Source organism: Zingiber officinale, chromosome 8A, assembly GCF_018446385.1.
Source record: "Zingiber officinale cultivar Zhangliang chromosome 8A, Zo_v1.1, whole genome shotgun sequence".
In the NCBI taxonomy this organism is placed as follows: Eukaryota; Viridiplantae; Streptophyta; class Magnoliopsida; order Zingiberales; family Zingiberaceae; genus Zingiber; species Zingiber officinale.
In genome coordinates, this window is record NC_056000.1 from 76,307,060 (window position 1) to 76,330,854 (window position 23,795).

General features: G+C 43.2%; 2 protein-coding genes across 2 annotated transcripts; one reads left to right on the forward strand and one right to left on the reverse strand.

Annotated features, from left to right (window-relative positions):
* Window positions 1-12,234: 12,234 nt before the first annotated feature.
* On the forward strand, window positions 12,235-13,338 carry LOC122011711 (mitogen-activated protein kinase kinase kinase 1-like). The gene has a single exon (XM_042568080.1). It carries the CDS (start codon window positions 12,411-12,413, stop codon window positions 13,128-13,130), a length of 720 nt encoding a protein of 239 aa, XP_042424014.1. The 5' UTR covers window positions 12,235-12,410; the 3' UTR covers window positions 13,131-13,338.
* A 1,114-nt stretch (window positions 13,339-14,452) lies between these two features.
* LOC122011712 (VQ motif-containing protein 4-like) lies at window positions 14,453-15,381 on the reverse strand. Its single transcript, XM_042568081.1, has one exon. The coding sequence runs from the start codon at window positions 15,213-15,215 to the stop codon at window positions 14,541-14,543; it is 675 nt and encodes a 224-aa protein (XP_042424015.1). The 5' UTR covers window positions 15,216-15,381; the 3' UTR covers window positions 14,453-14,540.
* Window positions 15,382-23,795: the final 8,414 nt, after the last annotated feature.

Here is a 23,795-nt window from a genome sequence, read left to right on the forward strand (position 1 = left end):
TCTCATGCTAGGAAAAGCTCAAGAAGCAAAAGTAGGACAAGGAAGATAATTTGCTACAATTGCCAAGGAGAAGGACACATAAGAGATGATTGTCCTCTCTTGAAAAAGAAGGAAGGGAAGAAGAAGAAGGAGAAGACAAAAGAAAAGGGGAAGAAGGCTCAAAACCTAAAAGCAACATGGGATGATCCTTCATCTTCATCGGAGGAAGAAGAGCATCACATAGTCAATTTTGCTCTCATGGGGATTGATGATGTAGCCTCCACCTCATCCGAGCAAGAAGAAGGAAGGAGCTCAAGTGAAGATGAAGAGGGGAGCTCAAGTGAAGGGGGAGGTCAAACTTCGGATTCGGACTTCTCGGTAAGTGAGGTACATAATCTTCCTCCCCATATTTTAATTAAAATTATTTCAAGCACAAATGATGATTTGTTTAAGGCAAAAAGAAAGAACAAATCTTTGAAAAATGACATTTGCATGCTTAAAGAAAAATTAGAATCCTTGCCTATTAGGGATGATGATTTGCATGCTTCCTCTACAAGTTCAAATGATTCATGTTTAGAAGAGGAAAATAGGAAATTAAGGGAAAAAGTAGAATACCTCACCATAGCCCTTAGAAAATTTGAAATTGGCTCAAAAACCCTAAATATGATCATTGGGAGCCAAAGGGAAAGTTTTAAGAAAAATGGCATAGGATACAATGAACAAAATAATGAAAAGACCTATCATTGTCTACTTGCTAGGGGGCAATCCAAGACAAAGACCATAGATAGGAAATGAATCCCCAAAGAGTACTTGGTCAACCCAATTAGAAAGAATTTCTATTGGGTGCCAAAATCAATCCTCAAGGGTTAAGAGGATTTTATGGCAAGTCAACCATGGAAGTCAATAATTCAAATTTTTCATATATGGTTGACTTGAGACCTTAAGGGGGAGGACTTAGCCTTGATAGAAATTTATGATCAAGAGGGCTAAGTAGAGGTTACCTTTATCTCACAATGAGTTGTATTATTTTCTAACCATGAATGTGAGATATTAGGATGATACAAGTAATTCACTTATGCTTATGGCATTTTGATGAGTTATGAAGTGTATCAATGTTTAGTGATCATAGGCCAACTATGGGGAAAGAAAATGTTTAATTAATGAACATCTTGCCCATAGATCATAGTTGGACATTTCAAATGTTTTGAAAACAATTCTATGTTTTATTTACTGTGGTCTAGCTATTTTAAAAACATATGATTGCAAAACTGAGCTTGAAATTGATACAAACTTGCATGTTTTTGATATTTTTGAAACTTGGTCAAAATTTTGAAAATAGGTTGACTTTTCATGAAAACATATTTTTCTTAGTTAAAGAACATTATAAGAAATATGTGTTCAAAATTTCATGATTTTTCGAATTTTTTAGAATTTTTTATGGATTTCTGAAGTTGGCTGCCATAGGGTGAAATTGATGTTCAGTTTGTGCCAGTCGACTGGTGCAGATACCAGTCGACTGGTACCAGCCTTTCAGCATTCTGTTGGTCTTTAAAATCAAATTTTTGGTTCAAATTTGGTTGGAACTGATACCATAGTATGTGTACGTATCTGGTACAATATTTTTGATGGTGTCAAAGGGGGAGAAATGGGAAGGTTTAAGTTAGAAATCTACTTGGGTGCAAATCTTTGAAAATTAAGATTAAGAGCATGTGTTAAGGGGGAGCTTGGGTTTTATGCTTCATATTTACATATTGCTTGTACTTTTCAAAGTTGTTATTGGTGCCTAACTTAAACATATTGCCACACATCAAAAAGGGGGAGATTGTTGGTGCAATCGACCTAGGTTTTGATGTGTGTGTCAAAGAGTTTAAGTTAGGCTTTCATATGTATTTGATATGTGTTTGAGTCTTGCAGGACTTGGTGGAACACATGAGAACTTGGTGCGGCCAAGTATGGGAAACTCATCCAAGGGCTCGGATCCTTGAGTCGGTGAAGGATGGTGTGGAAGACATCCGAGGGACCGCCGGACGAGGAGCAATGGAGTGGAGCCGAGGGAAGTGGACTTCAAGGCAGCGTGAAGGATGGCACGAAGAGGAGCCGGGTGCATCCGAGGGACAAAGGCCGAGGAAGAGGACTTAGGCGACTCGGAAAGGATGAGAGGAGTGATGTCTGGGACCACCGATCGGTCATGGGACCATCGATCGATCCAGAATGCACGAAGCATTACGTGCTTGTCGACTAGGGATCGATCGTGGTCCTAAGACCGATCGGTACATGACCGCTAAAACGGGCTCTAAAGAGAGCCGTTGGCGTTGCCTAACGGCTAGCACCAGGTGCATGGACCATCGACTGGTGTCAGGTATGAGTTGATTGGTGATCAACTCTTTCCTCTTACTTAAGGGGAGCTTTGGGGCATTGAAGGGGTTACTGATACTTATTGTAAACCTTCTGAATCTTGCCCAAAGCTTCTAAGCCAACTCTCTTCCTTCTAGCCCAAAGTTTCATCTTGTAAAGAGGAAGAGAACTTTGTGAGAGGTTTGCTCCACCGAGAAGGAGAAGCTTTAGCCGGAGATTGCCGGGGACTGATCCACCAAAGGATCAAGGGCTCGTCCACCTCAAGGACACGTCGTGGAGTAGGAGCAAGCAATCTCCGAACCACGTTACATCGAGCGTGTTAGCGTTTGTATTCTCGTTTGTGTTTCATTGTTTTAGTTTCTATATTTCCGCTTGCGCAAACTAACGTATTGTAGAAAAGAAATCGATTTAGGGGTGGCCTAGCTATCCAACCCCCCCTTCAAGCGACCACCGATCCTCCAACAGTTATATTCTTTATTATGCATATCAGTTGATACCCACTGAGTGTTGGACTCACACCCTCCTCCGTTGTTATTTTCATGTTGATGCTGTCCTGAGAGTTCCAGTCGCTAGTCCCCATGCAGTCCACGAGGATGGTTATTTGTCTTTTGGTGTTCTTTTTTAGACTATGTTTGGACTTGTTCCATTTTGGATACTTTGGATCTTGTATGGATTGTTTTACTTGTGGATGACTTTTATTTGGATTTGTTTTTACTACATGCCTGCCTAGAGGGCAGAAGAGGTAAGTTCGTTGTGATTTATGTTTTATGAGTGTAGTGGAGTAGGACATTGGTTTTGAGCTTTATGGATGTAGTTGAATAGGGTGGATTTTGAGTCTTCTTATCATTACTATTAAACTACGTGGTTGTGCCAGGCAGAGGCTGAAATTGATATAAACTGCGTGGATGTTTGTGTTATTGTTTGTTTATTATTGTTATTATTCCAGCTGCCTGTGGCTGAGGTATATGGTGATGTAGAAAGTTTCAGATTGTCCGCCGTACAGGGGAGATGCTGCCGAAATTTCTTCGGACAGTGACTCCCCCGGGACGTGACAATTTAGTGGTATCAGAGCGCAGTTTTACGATCTTTGTTTTCGTATTTTGGATATTTGGAATAACCTGATACTAATTTAGTGGTATCAGAGCCAGGTTTTGGCGATACTTGTTTGATTTCCGTGTGTTGGATTTTCGAGATTTATCTGATACCAATTTATTGGTATCAGAGCGGGTTATGATACCTGCTTTTGGTGTTCTGGATATTTGGATATCTATTTCGGTTTGTACGGATTTCTGTTATGATTATATTTCGGACTTCCGTTTAGAATTTGTATAGATTCACGACGATTTACTCGTTCGAAATTCTGAGGTCAGTATGGGGACTGGGCAGCGATGGAACATGTCTAGACAACAATTAGGTATGATGTTATTTTATAATTGTTTATACTTGTAGTAATATCTGTGATATAATTTAACATATATGAGGAGATATACACTTATTGCTGCGAGACGTGGTGCTGGACGACCACGTACGAGGACTTTGGGATCTCTGGATTTCCCAGAGATGCCTACTGGGGCTGAGCCTGTCAGTCAGGGACAGACTCAGCATATCGCGGGCGCATCGGACTCTCAGATCCCAATGGCTCCTATAGAGGTACCTACCTCGGCTGTGCCGAGTGTACCTATCCCTACGGTATTTCCAGTACCACCAGGGGTACTACCGGCATACCCCGCACTTGCTCCGGTCCAGCCTACAGTGTACCCGACACCAGCGACACCTGTGCCCCCTGTACCTACAGTATACCCAGCAGCACCTGCACCAGCGATGTCGGCTGCTCCACCTCCGGTATCACTACCTACTGTACCTCCAGTCGCGGCCACCTATATTCACCCTACAGTGCCACCGACGGCTTATGCTCCAGTTTATACAGCAACACCGGGAGTACCTCCTCCGGTCTATTCAGCAGTACCACCTGTAGCACCAGCTCCAGTGGTTCCGACAATTCCTACAGTCGTTCCGACACACCTCATTGACCTTTTCGTTTTCGTGGCACGAGCCAGGATTCCAGTATTAGCAGAGTCGATTCACACTCTTCCGAGGAGACCTCGATCCGGGTATGGCCCTATCATGGATAGAGACTATGGAGCAGACCTTCTTCTATATAGCTTGCTCCGAGTGGGAGAAAGCAGAGCTGACTGCTTTTCATTTACGGGATGAGGCTAACACTTGGTGGATTACTCAGCGTTCCCTCATAGGCGAGAGGAACGTTACTTGGGCCAGGTTCAGAGAGGCTTTTGAGAGCCACTTCTTTCCACGAGCATATCAGATGACCCGCCGGCAGGATTTCATGAGCCTACGTCAGAACAACCGGTCGGTGACAGAGTATAATGCAGAGTTTAACCGATTAGCCAGATTTTGTCCAGAGCTAGTTGCTGAGGACAGTACACGTATGCAGCAGTTTGTTCAGGGACTGGATGGACATTTGCAAGTAAAGCTTGTCGGTTTGGGTAGTGCATCTTATTTAGAGACGTTGGACAGAGCCCTCATGGTTGAGTCAGCTATGTAGAGAGCGTATCCGGACAGAAAAAGGAAGCAGTCGGGTCAGATGTTTGGACAGATCCAGCAGCCACCGGCTACACAGCAACAAAACTGGAAACAACCCGCCAGCGACATTCGCTGTTTCAGATGTGGGTCCAAAGACCACATCACCTCAGCTTGCTCTCTGGGACAGTCAGTTTGCTTTCATTTCAAACTGTCTGGGCACCAGAGCCGAGATTGTCTGCAGAAGACTCAGCATATGACTTCCGGAGGGTCTGGTCATGGAGGACAGTCCAGTCAGTCCGAAACTTATCGAGGAGGGCGAAGAGCCCAACCTTCGCATGGTCAGCAGCGGAGTGCTCCCCCTGCAGCAGCTGCATTTGGCATGCTCGGACAGGAGTACCCCAGTACTCCCATAGTACCCCAGAGCTCCGTTCTGGGACCTCATTATCTGACTCAGGGGCAGCATCAGCTGCAGCCCTAGCCACAAGCCCAGTATCAGTCGCCGTCCTTTCAGACTTCTCTAGCGCAGTATCTAGTACCACCTCAGTGGCAGGCTCCTGCCCAGATGCAGCAGTCACAGGCAGCGTTACCACCTCTTCCTCCGCCAGAGACTGGGCGTATTCATGCGGTCACCAGAGAGGATACGCAGTGTGCCGACGGATCCATTTTCCGCGGTACGATTTCTATTTATGCATTATCTACTGATATGCTGATAGATACTGGTAGCTCGTATTCTTTTATATCTCGTACATTTATGTGGGAGATTGGTAGATTGCCCACTTTCAGATCGCAGCGACTGACCGTCTCTCTACCCTCCGGTGACACCATGGACGTCACTAGGAGGTCAGAGTTGCCCGTTAGATTTTGGCAACATGATACTTACGGTAGATCTGTTAGTATTGGAAATGGTCGACTTTGATATTATTCTTGGCATAGATTGTTTGTCCCCATATCATGCCACTGTTGATTGTCAGACGAGGGTGGTCATATTCCGGCCATTATGAGTTTTTGGTAATGTCATTTGGGCTTACCAATGTTCTAGCGGTATTTATGGATTGTTGTGGTGGAGCATTGCTCCCACATGTTATGGATGGTTGTGGTGGAGCGTTGCTCCCACATATTGAGGATTTCTTGTGGTAGAGCGTTGCTCCCACATATGTTGTATTTCCTGTGATGGAGCGTTGCTCTCACACTAGAGGATTTATTCTTTGGTGATTTATATTTTTGGTGATTAGATTTCAGACTTGTTGTCGGGGATCTTATAGTTGAGTATGCCTGTTGTACAGGCATTATGAGTTCTAGGTTTTACCATTTAGGCTTACAAAGCCCTAGATGTTTTCAGGGACTCGATGATTCCAGTATGGATTCTAGACCGGAAAGAGCGTCAGTTGAGAAACAAGACTATCCGACTGGTTAAAGTCGGATGACAGCATCATTAAGATGAGGAGGCTACTTGGGAGCTCGAGGATACTATCCGAGCTCGATATCCCCATCTTTTCATTTGAGGTATGTGATTTAATTTACCGGTCAACATTTATACGCTTTACCTGTTGTTAGTATTTGCTGATGGTAGATAACGAAATTTGGGGACCAAATTTTTATTAGTGGGGGAGAATGTAAAATGTCAGAAAATAGCAGACAATAATAAGGGAATTTTTTTGAAATTTTTAGAAATTTTTCGAGAATTTTTCGGAGCTCGTATGGACGAGTTAACGGGAATAAAAACGGGGTCCGGAAAAGCCTATTTAGGCTACCCCATTTAAACGAGGAAAAGTTGAATTTATTTATTTGTTTTTGTTTTCTTTTTTCCTTTTCCCCGTTTTCTTTTTCCCTCCCGCGAGCCGTGCCGTGCCCTAAACCCTTCGACGCCGTCTCCTCCTCCTAACCGGCGCCGACGGCTTGCCCTAACCGCCATAAGCGGCGATTTTCTCCTTTCTTTCTTTTCCTCACTTCCTCCCGAGATGCACACCTTAGCCCTCTTCTCTACTTCTCCCTCGTTGAGCCCCTTTCCTTCTTCTCTTTCCCTTCTTTTGTGCCCTAGCGAGCCGCGAGCCACCACCTCTGTGCCCTAGCATCTCCGCCGATGCCGCCTCCCGATTCCCCTCCCTTCCTCTGGTCCGACGAGACACTGCCGAGCCTAGCCTCTCCGCAGTCCCCAGCGCCGATCACCGCAGTGCCGCGACCCTTTCCCTCTTTGGAGCTGTGCGCCGACGCCGACCCACCTGCGCCGGCCACCAAGTCCGACCCTCAGGCACCTCCGACTCCACTGATCGGCGCCTCTGACTCCACTGATCACCAGGTACTGCCGCGCCACCGATGGCCCTAGTAGTGCCCTAGTTCTCCGCCGCCGCAGCCACCTAGACTCACTGTGCTGCCTCTCTTTTGCCTCTGTCGGTTTTCCAATCGGTTCCGATCATTTTCCCTGGTTAACGGCGTGAACACAAGGTCGCTTAGCAGTGATCTTAGAGGTAAGGGAGTTGCCCTAATTAGTGAATCGGGTACTTGATTCTTGTGTTGTGACCGCTTGATCGTTTCTGTTGTTTTGAGCAGTGAAGTGTCCAACACGTATAGGGTGCTGCGGTTTGTTCTTGTTTTCCAGCAGCAACCCCATCCAGCAGCCCTTGCTCCAGCAACAACAGCAACTGTGGTTGAGGTATTGTGTAAGAATTTGGTCTTCGTTGTAGATGATTGCTAGTTGTGTTAGCAATACTTGTTAACTTAGGTTTAGAATTAATCAAATGGTGTAATTAGGGTTAATGAAGCTAACCCTAGTTGGTCGAGGTTTATGGATTAGGGTTTTGCCCTAATTTAGTGTAAGAGATTTTATTTAGCTATTTATATGATTGTAGCTAAATAAAATATATTTCTATTCGTGACATAGGACTTTGACGCGAGACGAGTATCTCGACGTCGTATTTGGACCAGTTTGGACTTTTCGATTTGTAGGCGGGTACTTTTGACTTTATGTCTTTGATATGCATAGTAGTGAAGTTAACCAATAGCAATAATTATGTTTCTTATTTGCTTCGGTTAGTCACTACCTGATACTTGTTACATGCTTGGTTGATTGCTTGTTTTGCATCTCATGTTATTAGTTACCTGGTTATACGTGCTTATAGGGGTAGTGATATAACCATACTTCACCATGTTCAGGACCTAGGTGTGATACCTTATCTGATCTTTGTACCCTTGATATGATTTATTGACTATGTGCACATCATATATGTATGTAGATTTGTTCAGTATATTATCGTGCTTAGTGTCATGCACCATTTCCATGATTGCATGCTGTGCGATTGTCGGCTCCATTATTGTTGAGCACATCGCCAGTTACATGTAACTACACACACGACCACTCATGAGTTAGTGGTATATTCAGGCAGGGTGTGTTGCAGCAGGTGCTCTATCAAGGGCTCCATTGGTCCACTCATGGGTTAGTGTGATGCAGCGTTCTAGCAGGACAGGGATCCCTCCCCGTCATCGTGTACCGGGAGATGAGAGCATTGAGCTCCCCCATTTATGATTTGGGATAGGAGGATTGGTGTACTCCGACAGCATCCCGTTCACTCGATCACTCATCAGGAGTAGTGATGACAGAGTGCACGGTTGTCACAGCCCTACCCACTCGGTCTCACTATCATGTGTGAGACGGCTGACTGGAGAGTAGGGGTGACCAGGACATGACATTTGCATCATATTCATAATGTATTTATTTCTTGTGTTTGCTGCATTTACTTGCTGCATTTATATGGATACATATGATTAACATATATACAGGATTTATGACACTCTCGGTCTGACGACTTGTTGTACTTATACCTTGGTCCTGGTTAGTATAGTTTTCTCCTGTATTCCTCAGTTGCATTTATCTTTCTTGTATCAGGAGACTGTATGCATGATTAATGCTAGTTGTTATATTCTTTATTATGCATATCAGTTGATACCCGCTGAGTGTTGGACTCACACCCTCCTCCGTTGTTATTTTCAGGTTGATGCTGTCCTGAGAGTTCCAGTCGCTAGTCCCCATGCAGTCCGCGAGGATGGTTATTTGTCTTTTGGTGTTCTTTTTTAGACTATGTTTGGACTTGTTCCATTTTGGATACTTTGGATCTTGTATGGATTGTTTTACTTGTGGATGACTTTTATTTGGATTTGTTTTTACTACATGCCTGCCTAGAGGGCAGAAGAAGTAAGTTCGTTGTGATTTGTGTTTTATGAGTGTAGTGGAGTAGGACATCGGTTTTGAGCTTTATGGGTGTAGTTGAGTAGGGTGGATTTTGAGTCTTCTTATCATTACTATTAAACTGCGTGGTTGTGTCAGGCACATGCTAAAATTGATATAAACTGCGTGGGTGTCTGTGCTATTGTTTGTTTATTATTGTTATTATTCCAACCGCCTGTGGCTGAGGTATATGGTGATGTAGAAAGTTTCAGATTGTCCGCCGTACAAGGGAGATGCTGCCGAAATTTCTTCGGACAGTGACTCCCCCGGGGCGTGACACATCAGCTTCCAATATTAATATGATGCAGGTGTTGGGTGGGTTAATATACATGTGTGTTTCTCCATTGGTGTTGATGTTTGGTAAAAACAAATGTCCAAGGACTGTCTGTGGTAATATCATAATGTAGCAAGTTGTTGCTTAATATAATGTAGAAATGTTATTTTTAAGTAATTTATATATATATATTGCATCCCAGGTTAGTTTTGATGTGATCAATCAGGTTAAGTTAGGTCTTGTATCTGAATGTACAGAAACATAGAAACACAAGAAGTTGAGCGGATGACGTAGCTAGCTAGAAGGATGGCACGAGAATCGAGTCAACAGGTTCAGTGCATCTGAGTGACAAGGTGCTGCGGAAGAATACACCAGCAGATCAGAAGGAAACACACGATGCATTTGAGGGATGAGAAGTCAGGGAGGAAGCCAGATCGAGGAGAAGATCGGAGTTAGGTTAGGGTGAGCTCAACTCCGGACGACTGAAGCATCACCTAACTGAGCGGGATCGAAGAAGATCAATTTGGAGGTTGATCTTGAATACTTGAGGTGCCTCAATTGTGTCTGAGGCGCCTCGGATGAAAAGGCACGAAGATGCCTTGAGCAAACTTGAAGGCACTTCAAGCAGAGGCGTGGAGATGCCTCTAATGACATTGAAGGCGCCTCCAATAAATCAGAATCGTTTCCTGACCATTGGAATATGGATTAAATTTTATCCGTATTGGAGGCGTCGTGGATGGCTTTCGAGACGTCTCCAAGCAATGATAACTTTTTTCAAGAGGCTATAAAAAGCCCTGTCAAGGTAGAAATTATTGATATCCATCTTTCTAGTAATTCCTGAACTTTTAAAATGTGTAAGAGGCTTCTCCGCCTTTAACGAATAAGATTTTTATTAGGCTTTCAAGTGTGTTGGATTAGCAACATCTTTAGTTATAAAATAAATAAATTCTTGAACCTCTTTATTTTATATTGTATATTTTAATTATTTAATTAATTTGATTATCTTTGCTAAGTAAAAGCAAATTCATATATAATATATCAATGTTAGTGGAAAAGAGAGTTCTTTCATATATTTGTAAATCCACTAAACTATAAAATAATAAAATATTTATAAAAGTGGAGGAAAGAATATGTACAGGATATGTCATAAAATTGACTCTAAATTTATTGCTCGTAAATATTTGAGAGCTAATTTTTCATGTCGTTTAAAATTTTGGTACTAAGTGTGTCTTTTTTTATAAATTATAACATGATATTTTTTAAATCAATAAATTATGATGTAACTTAAAAATAGAATTTATAGTTTATATTTAACACAAATGTAATGTAATAAAAATATAATGTGAGACAGCCCTTTCAAATATAATTATTTTATATTTTTCAATAAAATAATATAGTGTAGCTAAAAATAAAATACAGAAGATATATTGATATTGGCAAACTAAACATCATCTATCAAAATGGTAATAATTCCCCAATACTAACCAAACATCATACTTCTATTAATCATATTCATTTACATTCTCTACTTCAATCAATCTCATTCCATGATTCTAACTAAGTAGGCCATAAATAAGTCACAGATGACCAGATGTTTAACGAACATCTTAGAAGAGTGAACCCTATGTATGAATAGTCTAAGAAGGTCAAGGGTAATCAAATACTTGGTGGAAATTCTAGGGAGTGAATCTAGATGGTGAAAAACCTAAGCAAGTCAAGAGTAACATAATATTTGATGGAAATCTTGGAAGAGTGAACCCTATGTGTGAAATATCTAAGCAAGTTAAGGGTAATCAGATGCTTAGTGGAAATCTTAGGGAGTGAACTTAGGTGGTGAAAAAGTCTCAAGAGGTCTGGAGCAGATTAATAGTGATTGAATGTTTGAGAGGAGGATTATTGGAAATACAATCAAAATCTCACATTGAAAATATATGAAAAAGATCATGAGTTTAAAATATAAAGATATTTCTATTGCAATGAAACCTTTTGGATAGAGATTAAAAACAAATTCATGAGAACTTTGATCCAAAATGGATAATTTTATATTATTGTGAAGATATGTGAATTTTTTTATCTTAATAATGATAACGCTCACGATCACGCTAAACGTTCCTCATAGTCGACTTCATGGTGGGACGAAAAGAAATAAATCAAATACTAAATGACCCTTTAAATGGGAGAATTATTTGCATAAAAGTCTACCACTTGGTAACAATTCTGTTATGGAGCAATTTATTCACGAATCATTGTTGTAGCAAAGGTTATTACGCTCACCTCATGCACTCCTCGCAACCCACGTCCCCAGGTCACGTAAAAGGAGGTAAATCACGGTGTCAACTGATAGATGACCGCTCAATGGTTAGAGATGAGAGGAGTTTTTTTTTCGAGAGCATACACCCACCATGAATTAATTCCTACCCATTATAGCAAATCCTCATGCTAAACGTTATTCATCATTGACTTCATGATAGGATGAAAAAAAAAAAAAAAAAATCAAATACTGAACGCCCCTTAAATGGGAGGATTATTTGTATGAAAGTCTACCACTTTATAACAACTCAATTATGGGGCAATTTATTCATGAATCACTGTTATAGTAAATATGATTACATTCATCTAAATATCAACCCAACCTCAAATTATGTGAAAAAAAATAAATCATAAAATCAACTTATAATCAGAAATATATTCATCAAAGGAGGAGAAGAAATTTTTTCTCCAAAATATATATCTATTAAAAATTAATCTCTATCCATTATAATAAATCTTTTATTCCCTGACCAAAAGAACACTACGCGGAGATAATTTATTCACGAATCGCTTTTTATAGTAAAGGGCGAAAGATGATGAAAGAATCAATTCACGTAATGTTTAGGATAAATAATTAACCCGGAGCTGGCTTGACTTGAGCCCAACGTTGCTTAACCCAACTGATTTCCACGAGAAGGAGAAGCCATCCGGTCCCTTCTCTTATCCGCCCCTTCACTCAACGCATCTCCGGACCCAACAAAAAGCGCGACCTAGCAGATCGATCCCTTATCCATGGAGTCCGTCGCTTCCAACTCGCCCTCTTCGCCGCCGCCGCCGCATGCCCATTCCCTTCCCCTCACCCACGTCGGCGAGCGCATCCTCCGCGCGTTCGACCACCCACTCCGCCTCCTTCACCGCTCTGGCGCTGACTTTTTCGTCCTCGGCTCCACCGGCAACGTCTACCAGGTCACCCTCGCCGGCGCGCCTTCCTGCTCCTGCCCCGACCGCGTCGTCCCCTGCAAGCACATCCTCTTCGTCCTCCTACGCGCCCTCGGCCTCCCCCTTGACGCCCCTTGCCTCTGGCGCCCCGCCATCCTCCCCGACGAGCTCGCCCGCCTCTTAGCCACACCCACCGCCGCGGCCGCCGGCGTCTTGGCCGGCGCCCGCGCGCGCGAGCGCTTCCAGCAGTTACGAGGCGGAGAGCGGAGCGCGGGGGCGGACGAGAGGGCGGAGGTGGAAGAGGAGGAGGGGACGGTATGCCCCGTGTGCTTGGATGAGATGGGCAGGGGAGATAATCAGGGGTTGGTGAGGTGCGGGAGGTGCGGGAACGCGTTGCACGAGGAGTGCTGGGCGAGGTGGAGGCGGAGTCGAGGGCGGAGGATGGCGATCTGCGTGATGTGCAGGGCGCGGTGGCGGAGGAGGGTCAGGGAGCAGGATGCGTACGTTAACCTGTCGTCGTACGTGACCGAGGGCGAGTACACGGCGGCGGAGGATGCATCATGCACTGGATAATACCAAATATAATGGGCTTAGGCTTGGGCTTGTACTTGTTCTTGGGCCTGTACTTGTACTTGGGCTTTGTATATATATATTAATCACCTTATATACGTAGTGTGTGATTAATTCGGCCTATCAAATTTAATTGTAATTATATCAGATCATCAATCAATGTTCGAATACATAGAATTGATATGATTGTAGAAAAAAACAAAATCATCACGACGGAATAATCAGGAGATGAAGGAGTTCTTTCTCCAATCCCTATTCTATTTAATAAATGAGAAAAATAAATAAATAATATGGTAAAAAATAATTTGTTCGCCCCTGTTTTCCGGTAAAAGGTTAACACGCTCATTCGTCAACCCCTCCCATAAATATCATGACAAAATCTGAATATATTCGTCCCAGAACCTTTGTTAATCCGTCCCAGGGTCAATAAGGAGAAGATAAATAGATAAATCATAGATAATTATTAATTTTTAGAATAATGATTAATACATCAGAGAGATATTTATCTCGATTTTATTAAAATTCGAATTCCAGACTTCATTATAATAATATTTCATGGGTTAACTATTAGACTCGTCAAAAAAGACAACCCGTCCCATAAATATGAGATAACGCGGAGTGGTGATATATATTAATATTGAATTCAATACGGATGTCCTAATCTCCTTAGAAATCAGTGGGTCCCACAGGAGAATGGCTGCAGCTTTAATTGACTTTTACTTCCCTACCTGTTTTGTGCAGACGAAGTAGCTCATGGTCCCATGCCAATGCCCAGTTTGACGAAATTCATAGATGCAAAAAAAAAACTGGGTAACTTGTACGAGAAGAATTTGGAGACAAAACACTTTTGCCATTGTAGCGGGCCTAAGAATCCTGCCTAATTCTAAATTCATCATCTTCAAATTAAGGTTCGAAAATTTTTTTTTGGCATAGATACCCCTGCCTATTTGACAAAGAGGCCAACAAATGACTGAGCAGCAGTTAGTTGTTAAGCATTTAAAAGTTGCAGATCGAGCTCAGCAGCTTGTTTCGGTTAAATTGTCACATCTTCCTAAAAGAAATGGTAATTTCTGAAACAACACAAGTTTATCTTGCTGCTTAACCCTAGAAATTAACCTGCCATGCTTTGTTATCTTTTTAAATATCTTAGTAGATATTCATCATGACTTTCTGATTCAAAACACTCATGGTTTGCTTAATTACGATTCATGTGAGGAAGGTAATGAAGAGTAAGAACCAGAAATCCTTTTGCCCAATCGAGTATACTTGACTTATGCATTCCAATCAAATGAAGAAATTAAGGAGATTTTTTTTTTCTTTCTAACTATGGCAAATCTCGATCCGTCGTGGATTAAAAAGGTCAAATCATACAACGGAAGCAACAAGAGCAGGAATTGAAAATTAGCCTAGGAATCAAACTACAGGGTGAGGCGTGGCCAGAGATAACTCAGACGAGAACAAAGGCAGCAACCGTGGCGGCTCTATGTCGGCCATAGCACGAGGCGAGGGGTGGAGGTAGAACCCCTTTCCGGCAATGGCTCGGTCCTCAGCCCTCTTGGCGGCCTCCGAGCTCGGGTGCAGCGGCCGGCTGAAGGGATCCGGGATCAGGGTCGTCACCGGGCTCAGCGCCAAGGAGGGAAATTCCAGCGTGCTGGGCGAGAGGGCCTCTGGTTGCTTCCGCGGAGAGGATCCAGCAGAGGCGCCGCTGCTAGGGGGGTTGAGAATCGAGCTCATGAACGTCGGCAGGAGGGGGCTAAGCATCTTGAAGTTCTTGAGGCCGTTCCGTCGCTCGTAGAGCTTGAAAGCCTGTTTTTTGGGGCCGGTCGCTTTCCCCGCAGGAGGAGGGGGCTGCTCCATCGGCGCTGAGGCTGCCGCGACCGCCGTATCGGCAGAGCCCGTGAGCATCTGTACCACCTTCTTGAATGAGAATATGTCCGCCTGGACGAAGGTCGTCGTCAGACACGGAGTCGCCTCGCAGGCTTTGGGAACGGTTTTGGGGGTCAGCAGGGGAACTGGTGGCGGAGAGGGGGCGGTTCCACCGGCGCAGCTGGGGTTGCTGCTACGGCTGCTGATGGCTTCAGCTTCCATGCGGTCAGCGGGACGAGAAGAGCGAAGGGAGGGGAGGAAGAAGGTTGCAAATGCAAAAGAAACGCGGAAAGTGGTGAATAGCTGAACTGCAGGTCCGGAGAGAGGATCCTTGGTCCTCAGTGGACCCTGAGATGGTCCTCAGTTGCCGGATTCCTCTTCCTATGTTGACCTTACTAGTTAGGTTATAATTTAGGTCGGATAGACAGTCCAAGGCCACCAACGGTTGAGGGATAGCTGAACTATTAGGCATCAAGCGGGGGGTTCTTTGGTCGTTCATTCTGATCTAAACTATAATATAGGTGGAAAAATGAATCAAGAGAGAAATTACAGCGATCGAATCGTTGGGACGATCCGGTTGTAATTTCATTGTGGACCATTCCTAGTCCACAAAAAATGGACTAGAGAAAATAAATCAGAGTGTTGACGATAGAATTCATGTACATTATTAATAATAATATATGGTATATAAATATCATTACAAGTGAAAAATAAGAAAACACATAAAATAAGAGAACATATAAAATATTAGAAAATAAATAAGTATTTCCTAATAATAATTATTCTCTAATAATCAAGAAACAAATAAGTATTTATTAATAATAATTATTTCCTAATACACCCTTCGAAATAGTGTTTCAGAAATGATACCAATCTTGTTACAAATAGCAAATAGTCGAGGTTGAGAAAGTGACTTGGTAAGTGCATCAGCTAACTGATCGTCAACGGGAATATGAGTAACACGTCGTTCGGAGGCTTGCACTAAATCACGAACAAAGTGATAGTCAATAGCCAAATGATTCATCCGAGAGTGAAAAATAGAATTAGCTGAAAGATAGGTGACACCCAAATTATCAATGAAAAGCATAGTAAGCGTGGTAACCGGAAGAAGCAGGTCTGTCAAAAGTTACTTAATCTATAGGATCTCAGACGTCACAGAGGCAACGACATGATATTCGGCCTCAGTCGAAGAGCACACACCCGTGCATTGTTTGATAGATTTCCAGGAAACTGGATTAGCACCCAAAAAAATAATAAATGCACCCATAGAACACCGATCATCTGGATCTCCTGCCTAGTCCGCATCGGAGAAACCATGAAGAGTAAGAGGTGTATTCACAAGAAAACGAATGTCAAGATCCCTAGTACCATTGAGATACCGAAGTAGACGCTTCACAACGCTCCAATGCGTCTCTGAAGGAGTATGCATAAACTGTGAGAGCTTGTTGACGACAAAGAAAATATCAGGATAAGTCATACGGAGATGTTGTAAACTCACAACCACTTGTCGAAACTTAGTCGTATCAAAAAACGAAGACCCATCATTAAAAGTAAGACGAGAGTCAGCAATAATGGAGTGGAGGCCGGCTTGGAGTCAAGCATGTTATGTTTGGAGAAAAGATCAATGACATACTTTTGCTAAGACAAAAGAAGACCATTTGAGGTTGGGTGAACCTCAACACCGCAGAAGTGCGACAGAGCCCCAAGATCCTTAATCACAAATTTTGTATGAAGTTTATATATTATGACGTCAACAAAAGAAGCATCACTCCCTGTAATGATTAGATCATCAACATATACAAGGAAATAGATAAGAGTACCATCCTAAAAATAAACAAATAAGAAGGTGTTAGCCCGAGATACAGCAAAGCTAAGAGAGACCAAGAAAGCACGAAGCTCCAAATACTAGGCGCGCAGAGCCTGCTTCAGGTCATAAGCGCCTTATGCAAACTATACACATGATCTAGAAACTCAGCACTACGCATACCCGAAGGTTGTGCCATATAAACCTCCTTTTCAAAGCGACCATTAAGAAACTCATTGTTGACATCAAGTTGGCGAAGACATCACTTTCGATGCACAGCCAGACTAAGAACAATGTGCATTGTTATTGGATTAATAATATGGCTAAATGTATCATGAAAGTCAATACTAGGATGCTGATGAAAATCCTTGGCAATAAGGCGAGCCTTATACCGATCAATTGAGCTATCAGAATTACGCTTAATGCGAAATACCCACCTGTTACCCACAAGATTTTGGTATGGCAAAGGCGCTAAGGTGGGACAAGAGTCCAAGTCTGATTACGGAGAAGTGAATCATACTCTTCGTGCATGGCCTGTAGCCAATTCGAATTTTTGAGCGGCTGTGTGATAGAAGAGGGTTTACAGGGTTGTGGAGGGCTAGTATGAAGAAGATACTTTGGATTGAGTTTGTAGATGACATTTTTGGAGCGAGTTTGCATGGGATATTGGTTTTGAGAAGTGAGAGGAGGATGGAGAGGCAGTGGGCTAGAGGGCCGGTCACCACCAGACATCGTGGACGACCCAACAACACGAGGCGGTGATGGCGACGATGATGGCAGTGGTGAGAAGTCAATTGTGGGCGGTTATAGCTAGTGGTAGGTTGCTGCACCGATGCCGGAGGGTCGCACGAGAGGATTGGTGCGATAGAGAGCTCAGAGTCAATGTCTATTATGTTGGCGCAATTTCTAGTAGGTCAAGGTTGACCTAGTTGACCAAGCGTAAACCTTGGTCATGGTTTCGATGTTTGACAATACAGAAAGACATGTAGACATGGACAATGCAGGTGCAGTTGTCCATACGGAGAGATACTGATCAGGGTCTGATCAGGTTGGATGAAGAAGAGTCAAGTAGGTCAAGGTTGACCGGATACTTGACTGGGAAGTCCTAACTGGGATGTTAGGCAGAATGAAAATCCTAGTGAGTGAAGCTAGGTGAAAGGGAAAGTCCTGGTGAGTGAAGCCAGGCAGTTGGAAAAGTCTTGGTGAGTGAAGCCAGGCAGTTCGGAAAGTCCTGGTGAGTGAAGTCAGGCAGTGGGAAAGTCCTAGTGAGTGAAGCCAGGCAGTCGGAAAGTCCTGGTGAGTGAAGCCAGGCAGTTGGAAAGTCCTGGTGAGTGAAGCCGGGCAGATTGGAAAACCTGGTGAGTGAAGCCAGGTGAAAACCCTAGTGAGTGAAGCTAGGTGAAAGTCCTGGTGAGTGAAGCCGGGCAAGGGAAAATCCAGATGGATCAAGGGTGATCAGACATCTGGTATTGTGAAGGTCAAGTAGGTCAAGGGAGTGACCGGATACTTGGCACGAAGAGAAAAGTCCAAGTGGGTCAAAGGGATTGACCGGACACTTGGTGGGAAGTCTTGGCAGGTCAAGGGAGTGACCGGATGCTAAGCATGATGTACCAATAGGTCAAGGTTGACCGGATGTTGGTTTGGAAGGTTTGGGACTTGGTTTGGGCAAAAACCAAGCTCTAGATCGATCAGTGGATCGATCCAGTGATACACTGGGTATCTGGATCGGTCTGGTGACCGATCAGTAACCAAACAGTAGCCTACTGAGTGTTATCTGATCGGTCAGACCGATCAGTGATCGATCAGTAGACGATCAGAAGGAGATCACTTTCGGGAGGGAAAGGACCTGATCGGTCTCCATGACCGATCAGGGAAGGGCCTGATCGGTCTTGTGACCGATCAGGACCCTTGTGGACCGATCAGGATGAAGCCTGATCGGTCCACATCCTAGCCGTTGCGTAGCAACGGCTAGTTTCTTCTGTGTCTTCTCCGCAGGTTATAAAAGGAGTTCGAGGGCCTGTACAGTACAACTTCTTCCTTCTTGCCCTTGCTCCTTGCTATGCTTGAGCTTTGCTGAGCTCTCTGCTTCGTGAAGCTTCGTGTGAGCTTCCCCTGCTGGTCAGTTGCTGCTGTTCTTCCGTGAAGTTGCTGCTTCATCAACGGAAACCAGTCGAAGGCAAGCAAGGTGTTTTACATTCATATTGTTTGTATTTCTTGCTGTATTTCTATTTTGTTGTTGCAAGTTATTGTGGCGAGGTTTCTCCACCCACAAGGAGTATTTATTAGTCGGTTCTCCGGGGTCTCATCCACCGACGGATTGATAGGCTTCGTCCACCTTACGGACACACCGAGGAGTAGGAGTTTCATCTCCGAACCTCGTTACATCGCTGCGTCTAAGGTTTGATCTTCTCGTTTCTATTATATTATTTCCGCTGCGCTAACCTAATTTGTAGAAAGAAACGAACGATTGGGGTCGGCTATTCACACCCCCCTCTCTAGCCGTGACCATCGATCCTAACAAGTGGTATCAGAGCGAGGTCGCTCTTCGCCGGATTAACACCCGAGGGAGCACAAGCTAGAGATGGATCAACTCGGAGACGACATCACCATTCCACCCTTCTACGATCGCGACGACTTCGCGTTTTGGAAGGTAAGAATGAAGTACTTTCTTATGACTAATCTTGAAAATTGGAGTTGTGTTCAATTAGGTTTCAAGCCTCCGATGGACAAGAAAGGAGAAACCCTAGAGAAGAAGGAGTGGACCAAGGAACAAGTCCACCAATCCCTAGTCAACGATGAGGTATTGAAAATTTTTGAATTTTCTTTACCTAATGATGTTTTGTGTAGGATAGGTGGATACAACAATGCCAAGGAGTTGTGGAACAACTTGGCCAAGTTCCATGAGGAGAACTCCACGTCAAGCCATGAAGAGGAGTCAAGTGAGCCAAGTAGCTCACTTCATGGAGGAATGGATTTAGAAGTTGAGGGCCACTCAACATCTAAAGAAGAAGAGGAGGAGAGTTCTTCTTCAAGTTCTGAGCAAGAAGAAGAAGCTTCCACCTCCGGAAGGAATGAAGGAGAGAGCGTTCATCCATCCTCAACTCTAGGTAACTCAAGCCATTTAGTTTCTAGCAAATTACACATAATGTGCTTTGAGTGTAGGGAATTTGGACATTACAAGAGTAAATGTCCAAAGAGGGTTAGAAAGACTCCACCGGCGCCAAAGGTCAAGGAAGCCGGAGTCCCAACACGCAAGGGCAAGGAGCACGTGGTGTGCTTCCAATGCAAGCGAAAGGGACACTATAGGAGCCAATGTCCGAGGGGGAGGCAACCTCACAAGGACAAGAAACCAAGCACATTGATAGGGGGAGCCAAGGCAAACCCTAAGGTACCTTTTAAGGCACATTATTGCAATTCTAATAAGACACATGCTAGTAGTTTTATTGCAATTGCTAATAATGATAAGCATGTTAATTATAGGAATCAATATATGTGCTTAGGTGCTAAACATGTTAGCTTGAATAAGGACAATTCTAGAAATGCTAACCCTAGAATTAACTCATCTAAGGCTAAGGAGAACCTAGGTAGAAATCCCAAAACAACTAGACATATGCCTAGGAATACCTCAAAGATAAATGACAAATTAAAACTTGAGGTATTAGAAAAGGAAAATCAAGTCTTGAGGTAAAGACTTGACAATTTAGAAAAGGCCCTTAAGAATTTAGAGAAGTCAACTCAAGGGTCTAAGGGTCAAAAATCAAAGCCCACTTATCATAATGTTCCATTCGATTATGGAACAAGACCTAGGGCTAGAAAGACCATCACCAAGGTCACAAGGGGAGTCACCCCTAGAGTTGATCTTGATGAGTCCCAAATGACTAAGGCTTTAAAGCCTAGGAGGGTCATTAGAAGGGTTGCTAGGGAAGTCATCCTTAGTGAATACTTAGTAAACCCAATGAGCTCCAATAGGTATTGGGTTTCTAGGAGCGTGATTTCATCACGCTAGATGAGTTAGGGTGTGTCAACCTTACTTGAATAGGTAGTTAACCTAATCATGGCAAAAGGTGGCACTTTAGGAATTTTCAAGGTACAATCAAGCCTTGAAAATGAAATTGAAAATTATTCCTAAGGTGATTAGGATGTGCCAATCACATTTGAGGAGTTCTCTTAGGTCAATTTAATTGGCACATAGTGATCTAAACATCCTTGGTGTGTGATTTTAGGTCTATTACACTTAGGAATATAGAACATATGACAAAATGATCAAAACTATCAAAAATGGCAACTAAGGCTAGAATTAGGTATTTTTTATACCTTTATGTGCTATTTGCCATATATTGTTTGCCATATGTCATGTCATGACATCATATTTATTTTATGATCATTTAAAATGTCATGATAATGCTTAGGTTAGTTAAATGTCATGCTTTATTTAAGTTTCATACTTTATGCCATGACATCATGACAATGGCACATGTTCCATTTATGATACTATTTTATGCCATGTCATCATCTTTTGCATTTAAAATCAATTAATTTGATTTAAGGACAAAAACATAATTTGATATGGAGATCAAATTGTTGTTTAGAAAATGCATGAGAACTTAGCCTAAGATGACCTAAACTCATATCTCACATCAAAATTGACTTGGATGTGTTTGATACACCTTAGATGTGTGTGAGATATTAGGATCATGAGTTAGGATCAAGGTGCATAGTTCTTGTACCTAGATGAGCTTAATTCGAAATTGGGGATCATAGGGAAAGCCTTTGTACAAGTCATGTACATTTAGCCCTAAGATTATGATCCTAAATTGAAGGGTTTAAAATCATTTCAAAATTGATTTGAAAAACCTTGATGAAACTTTTCTAGTGATAGCATTCATCATTGAACAAGGTGATACAAAGATGAGTTAACTTTGAGCTATTTCAAAGACTTGTGAACTTTGTATCAAGATTGAAAAATGGAAGCTATTTTCATAGAAAACTATTTTTCCTTGATAGTATATGTTATGAGGAATGTATCCTCAAAGTTTTATAATTTCTGGAATTTTCTGGAATTTTATAGGGGTTTCTGAATTTCGGAAGGAAATTCAGAAACTGATATCAGAGGTTGTGGACCGATCAGAAGGGAGTCTGATCGGTCCAGGCAGTTGTGGATCGGTCACTGTGACCGATCCAGGGAAGACCTGATCGGTCTGGTGACCGATCAGGGCGTGCCAGTTTCGACTGTGCTGTCTGAAATTTCTGAAATTTCAGCAATGAAGTTGGAGTTTTGGATTTCTAAAGGGTTGAAACTCTCTAAGACATTGTTGGTGCAATGGTCAAGGGGGAGTTGACCTTTAGGGGGAGTTTTACCTATTGGTCAAGGGGAGTTGACCTTTAGGGGGACTTGTCATGAGTGATATGGGATTATCACTAAATTGACTATTGACATTAGTATCAAGGGGGAAATTAAGGGTTTCAATGAAAGGTATGAGACTTTCATTAGGAAGAAACTCTTGACCTTGATTCACTCTTTTTGATGTGTGTCAAAAAGGGGGAGAATCGAGAATGTCTAGAGAATGTTCAAGGAAGAACATTGGAGTTAGTGGGAGAGTTTGTTGATCACAACGAGTGAAGTTGTGAACAACGGTAACTTACTCTTCAGGGGGAGAGTTTGTTGATGTGTGCCAATAGGGGAGAATGAAGGGTTTAAGTTAGACCTTCATTATCTAAGAAGGAGGTTGCCTTCTTAGAAGGAGAATGTAAGGTTGTAACTTATGTGTCATTACCTAGTGGCATGAAGAAAGTTGAGGCTATTGGATTAGCCTAACTTAAAGGTATTGTCAAACATCAAAAAGGGGGAGATTGTTGACGCAATTTCCAGTAGGTCAAGGTTGACCTAGTTGACCAAGCGTAAACCTTGGTCATGGTTTCGATGTTTGACAATACAGAAAGACATGTAGACATGGACAATGCAGGTGCAGTTGTCTATGCGGAGAGATACTGATCAGGGTCTGATCAGGTTGGATGAAGAAGAGTCAAGTAGGTCAAGGTTGACCGGATACTTGACTGGGAAGTCCTAACTGGGATGTTAGGCAGAATGAAAATCCTAGTGAGTGAAGCTAGGTGAAAGGGAAAGTCCTGGTGAGTGAAACCAGGCAGTTGGAAAAGTCTTGGTGAGTGAAGCCAGACAGTTCGGAAAGTCCTGGTGAGTGAAGCCAGGCAGTCGGAAAGTCCTGGTGAGTGAAGCCAGGCAGTTGGAAAGTCCTGGTGAGTGAAGCCGGGCAGATTGGAAAACCTGGTGAGTGAAGCCAGGTGAAAACCCTAGTGAGTGAAGCTAGGTGAAAGTCCTGGTGAGTGAAGCCGGGAAAGGGAAAATCCAGATGGATCAAGGGTGATCAGACATCTGGTATTGTGAAGGTCAAGTAGGTCAAGGGAGTGACCGGATACTTGGCACGAAGAGAAAAGTCCAAGTGGGTCAAAGGGATTGACCGGACACTTGGTGGGAAGTCTTAGCAGGTCAAGGGAGTGACCGGATGCTAAGCATGATGTACCAATAGGTCAAGGTTGACCGGATGTTGGTTTGGAAGGTTTGAGACTTGGTTTGGGCAAAAACCAAGCTCTGGATCGATCAGTGGATCGATCCAGCGATACACTGGGTATCTGGATCGGTCTAGTGACCGATCAGTAACCAAACAGTAGCCTACTGAGTGTTATCTGATCGGTCAGTAGACCGATCAGTGATCGATCAGTAGACGATCAGAAGGAGATCACTTTCGGGAGGGAAATGACCTGATCGGTCATGGGACCGATCAGGGAAGGACCTGATCGGTCTCCATGACCGATCAGGGAAGGGCCTGATCGGTCTTGTGACCGATCAGGACCCTTGTGGACCGATCAGGATGAAGACTGATCGGTCCACATCCTAGCCGTTGCGTAGCAACGACTAGTTTCTTCTGTGTCTTCTTCGCAGGTTATAAAAGGAGTTCGAGGGCCTGTACAGTACAACTTCT

Bases quoted from the DNA above. Each gene is read 5' to 3' on its own strand.
- LOC122011711 (XM_042568080.1), top strand. From the start codon at position 12,411: ATGGAGTCCGTCGCTTCCAACTCGCCCTCTTCGCCGCCGCCGCCGCAT.
- LOC122011712 (XM_042568081.1), bottom strand. From the start codon at position 15,215: ATGGAAGCTGAAGCCATCAGCAGCCGTAGCAGCAACCCCAGCTGCGCC.